Below are 5180 nucleotides of genomic sequence, written 5' to 3' on the forward strand. Positions count from 1 at the left end.
GAAATAGCACGGGCTTGGGAGTCAGAGGTCATGGGTTCAAATCCCAGCTCCACCAATTGCCAGCTGTGTGACCTTGGGCAAGTCAATTAACTTCTCTGTGCCTCAGTTACCTCAGCTGTAAAATGGGGATTAAGACTGTGAGCCCCACATGGGACAACCTGATCACCTTGTATCCCCCTCCAGTGCTTAGATCAGTGCTTTGCTCATAGTAAGTACTTAACAAATGCCATCATTATTATTAGCACTGTGCTTGGCACGTAGTAAGCATGTTATACCATAATTATGGTGGTGATTATTATTATTAATACAGACATTGCTTTTACTCTATAACTGCAGGTTAAAGTCACCAACTTGACCACCATTTCAGACTGTTCTCCTGTCAACTCTGCTACAGCTTTGAAGAACAGGCCTCTCTCCGTCATGGTAACCGGAAAAGGGACAGTCCTACAAAAAGCTAAGGTACCAAGGAATTTAGTGTTTTTTTCCTCTTAACCATGGGATCTTGAGATGATACTGAGAGTGGCAGCAGTGGGTCAGGATGGCAGGGATGCCAGCTGTGTTGTTGTTATATGCATAAGTGTTCAAAGCTCTACCCCAAGACCAGTAAGCTTGATAGCACTCTTAAGTGGGTTTTAGACTGGCTGATCTTGAGTATATAAATGTATTCATTTCATTGTCGTATTTGAGCGCTTACTGTGTGCAGAGCACTGTACTAAGCATTTAATATATTCATTCCTGAGGTCCAGGTTAGTCAGCTTTGTATCGCATCAATCATGTTTATTGAGTACTAATTGTGTGCAGGGCATTGAACAAAGCTCTTGGGAGAGCCCAAAACGACAGACATATTCCCTGCCCACAATGAGCATACAGTCTAGTCTACAGTCTAGATTACTACATCTGGTTTGTTTTAGCAGGTGTCTTGGCATAGCCAAACTTGAGGTGTGATTTCATTCCCTCCCATGATCTTTCTTTAAACCCAGTAATCCACTACTAGGTATGTTGCAATATTCCTTAAAAGAAAGTGGCCAAAGCAATGTAAAATACTCTCTTTACCCAACAAATAGCCATTTTCCTCAGTATTTCATGGGATAACCGAAGGCTTGACAGAGAAGGGGCAGAGGGTGGATTTGAGTGATCTGGCCTAGAATTACAGGAACTGAGATTTAGGGACAGACACACTAAATCTGTTTTCCCTCAATGCTCTCCCTTAAGATCCATTTACTGCTTGATTTCTGAATAGCATTACATAGCCTGTTTAGCTTAGTTTTCCCTGGGGGTAGGTGGTAGGTTACCCAATACATCCCGTCATTTGCAGAGTAATTAAACATGCCTATGCAAAGCCACACTACCCACTATGAACACACACACCCTACATGGATGTCTGAGTTAAAGGAAAGCCCCTCCCAGACATACTGTGCCCCTAAGTCCATTCCAAAAAACCATTCCACACCAAAGAGAAGCAATTTAGATCACATGCAACCTCTCTGAGGTATGGAAAACATATTATCCTCATGCTAAGACTTTCCACATGTAAAAATCAGAAGGCAGCCTCACTAAATAACGTTTGGACCCTCTGTTTCATCAAACCCTTTCTAGAATGAGAAGAAATTTCTCTTCACTTCTAAAATCCTCAAAGAGTTGAGAGGCCTAAACCCCTTCTATGAGACACTCCACTACAATTAAACAACTGTCCTAAATGGTCAGAAAAAAATTAGAGACTCAGCATGGCCTAGCAGATAGGCCCAGGAGTCAGAAGAAGCTGGGTTCTAATCCCAGCTCTGACACTTGGCTGCTGTGTGACCTTGGGCAAGTCATTTAACTTCTCTGTGCGTCAGTTACCTCATCTGTAAAATGGAGATGAAGAATGTGAGCTCCAATTGGGACATGGACTGTATCCAGCCTGATTAGCTTGTATCTACCCCGGAGATTTACTACAGTGCCTGGCACATAGCACTTTAAAACTTTAAAAAAAAAGAAATGGTCCTGCAGCTGGCAAAAAGAGTTGATAGACTGCCCCATAATGAGATTTAGAAATGACTAAAAATCCAATGTGCATCTATGCTGCTATTTGTTTCATAAGGATCATGCCTGTACTTTGCCCTTTGCATAGGAATATTAAATTACAATTCAAAGTTGATCATATTTTGGGGGAATTTGTGTTCATGTTCCAGGAATGGGAGAAGAAAGGTGCAAGTTAGAAAATGTCTTCAAGGAAGGACAAAAGAGACTGAACTGTTTTTTTTATGGACTACACAGAGGACAAGATTTTCAGTTAAGGCAGCGCACACCCTGGAGGCAGGAATCTGTGCAGAAGGAAAGAAAGGCCTGGAGGAGCTTTGAGGAAAAAGCCCTATCCCAGTCGCTTGAGTGTATCTGTTGCCTCCCTTTACAGTGCTAAGGGAAAAAGTAACACAAAAGGAAAAAGTACGTGTTTTTGTTCCTAACCCTATTGATGTAAACAGGAAAGATTATATTTTGGTTTCATGTATTCCTATTTTCATGTTTATCAATTTGCATTATCTTGATTTCTTCATTATTAGCTCAGTAACTAAATGCTTTGGAGAAATGTGGCTTTGGTGAGTACTGATTCAGAGAGAAAGGTCACTCACTAAACCATCTTTTTCCTCAGCCAAAGAGATTCAGGTTTGCCACTTTAGGATCCTGTTTCCTCTCCCTCTCCCCCATCTACAGGTGACCAGATGGTCTGTTTAAGATTTGTTTTAAAAATTCTAGCTTCCTTTCTGTAAGTCAGGGCACCCCAGCCAAAAGTGGAAAAAAATTGCTTTGAACCAAATTGTGACATTTTCCAAGGCTGTCACAATTAAGGTGAAGGCCAAACTGCAGTGATAATCTAGACAGAGGTCAGTTTACATAGAATAGTAATAATTAAAGTATTTAAGCACTTGGGGAGATACAAGATTATCAGGTCAGGCACAGTCTCTGTCCCACATGGGGCTCACAGTCTAAGGAGGAGGGAGAACAGGTACTGAATCCTCATTTTACAAATGAGGAAACAGGCATGGAGAAGCTATGTAACTCACCTGAGGTCACACAGCAGGCAAAGGGCAGGGCTGGGATTAGATCCAAGTTCCATGACTCTCAGGCCCATGCTCTTTCCATTAGGCCATGCTGCTTCTGCATTTTTTTTACAGCACTATTAAAAATAAACCATTTTAAGTAAAGCAATCAAGGGAGGAAATGCAATCAACAGGAATCATAATGCCTTTACTATCATGCTTAATACATTTGAAGCTACCTTACCTTTCTTCCTTATATGTAGTTTAACCTGTCCTTAGGTTTGAGTTTTTAAAATAAACATTTGGTAGAAAAGCATTGGTCCAAGTATGTGAACTATTGAAGACAGATGAAAGGACTGGATTTCAAAATCCCTTCCTCTACATTGTATATCTACCTTTGGAAAAATTAAAGCTGATGCAGTGTTAATTTTTGTTGTATACAATCAAAACTAACCAGAGTATTATAATCTGGACTTGCTGTATTGCCAAATCATGATGGAGGACTATACTTTAAAAAAGGAAAGAGGATTGACTGCTTTAAAATAAGGTATCAGGCACATTACTTGTCTCTCCCCTGACTATGGGGAAAATATCTGGAATGAAAATATCACACAATGGGGAAAGATTTGAATGAATGAGCATTAAATATGTATTGTTGGCAGGTAACCGAGTTCCAATCTACAGCATTTACCATATAATCAAATGTGACCTAACAAGAGGTGTTCAGATTTCACAAAATAGAAAAAAAAATGTGTAGTATTGGTGGGTTTCTTAAATGAGCAATGATTTGTGGGGTTGGAGAAACTTTAAGTGAACCTTGTTGAGTGCTAGGACAACTTTAACTTGTGAAAGAGTTTGTGGGCTGAGGTTTTAAATCAGTACCTAACTTGCTCACCTGCAGGGTCTTGGAAAACAAATGGAACAAGTAAGAGAGAAGAGAACTGGGACAAGCAGGTGTTGATTTTCTTAGTGTCTTTGCTGCAAAAGCCAGGAATGTTTTCAACTTACCAGAAGAGGCAGGAGTTAGGTAGTGGTGGAGTCACGCTGCTGGAGCTGGGTTGGGGGGGGTGGGGTTAAGCCCCATCTCCAACTCTATTTTTCTGGAGGTCAATGCCCATCTGGACCTCAGTCTGGGAGGGAGAGGTTTAAGAATTAGAACTGCTGCAGACCAGGACCTTCAAAAACCCAACCCTAAAACTGACTCCCATTAAACCAAGTTGGAGTTTTGGTGAGGTTCAAATTACATCAAGCTCTAGTATGGTCCATCCAGTGAGAGGGGCTGAAATGCTTTATAAAAAGACAGAAAAGGGGAAGCGTGCTCCAAAAATACATCTGGTTGATTTTACTTGATCCAATCCATCAGAGGTCAGAGGTCATGGGTTCAAACCCCAATTCCACCAATTGTCAGCTGTGTGACTTTGGGCAAGTCACTTAACTTCTCTGTGCCTCAGTTACCTCATCTGTAAAATGGGGATTGACCGAGCCCCCCGAGGGACAACCTGACCACCTTGTAACCTCCCCAATGCTTAGAACAGTGCTTTGCACATAGTAAGCACTTAAAAAATGTCATTATTATTATTATTCAGACAATCTTTCTAACTCCAACCAGGAACCATGTGGAGTCCCAGGGTGGGACAGGACATGAGGCTAAGAGGGCCTGGAAATAAGAGATTGATGTGCACAAACCAGGGTGACAACACCCCTCACAGTAGTCCCTGAGAAGCAGGCAGCTGCCTAGGAAGACACACAGGGATTGGGCTTCCCTATTCATCTAGGGGAGACCACAGACATTCCTTACCTGCTGAGCCCATCCGCCCCAGGAAGCGTTTAGACTCATCAACAATTAAGCTCTGACAACAAAGAGTAAAAATGTCTCTAAAGGCTTTTTGCCTGAACAAGAACAGGAATATGAAAGGAATCAGAGACAGCTGAGCTGAAATCTGACTCCAGAACAGACTTCTAAAAATGAGCCCCAAACTGTTTGACATGGAATTTGACCAGCATCCCTTAAGTCCCTTATAAATCCTATCAGCCCCCTGCCACCAATAAAAGGAGAGAAAAAGCATTAATCTCTAGTGGCATAAAAATACCAAACGATGTTTACTTTGGCTTCCACCACAATGCCCTTTAGACACACTCAGAAAAATGGCCCAGACTATAAAA

General features: G+C 41.6%; 1 protein-coding gene across 4 annotated transcripts in view; it reads left to right on the forward strand.

The window, feature by feature from the left end:
- The window catches only part of AFAP1L2 (actin filament associated protein 1 like 2), a 169009-nt gene that overhangs the window by 108556 nt on the left and 55273 nt on the right, over positions 1 to 5180 (forward strand). For 2 of the 4 annotated variants that reach the window (XM_038758278.1, XM_038758277.1), the window contains exon 18: positions 337 to 459. In XM_038758278.1, coding sequence (XP_038614206.1) covers positions 337 to 459 — 123 coding nt within the window. Of the gene's footprint in view, positions 1 to 336; positions 460 to 2171; positions 2935 to 5180 lie in introns of those variants that run through there. The other 2 variants (XM_038758280.1, XM_038758279.1) reach the window with 2 other exon arrangements.

Source organism: Tachyglossus aculeatus, chromosome 16 (genome assembly GCF_015852505.1).
Source record: "Tachyglossus aculeatus isolate mTacAcu1 chromosome 16, mTacAcu1.pri, whole genome shotgun sequence".
Classification (NCBI taxonomy): domain Eukaryota; kingdom Metazoa; phylum Chordata; class Mammalia; order Monotremata; family Tachyglossidae; genus Tachyglossus; species Tachyglossus aculeatus.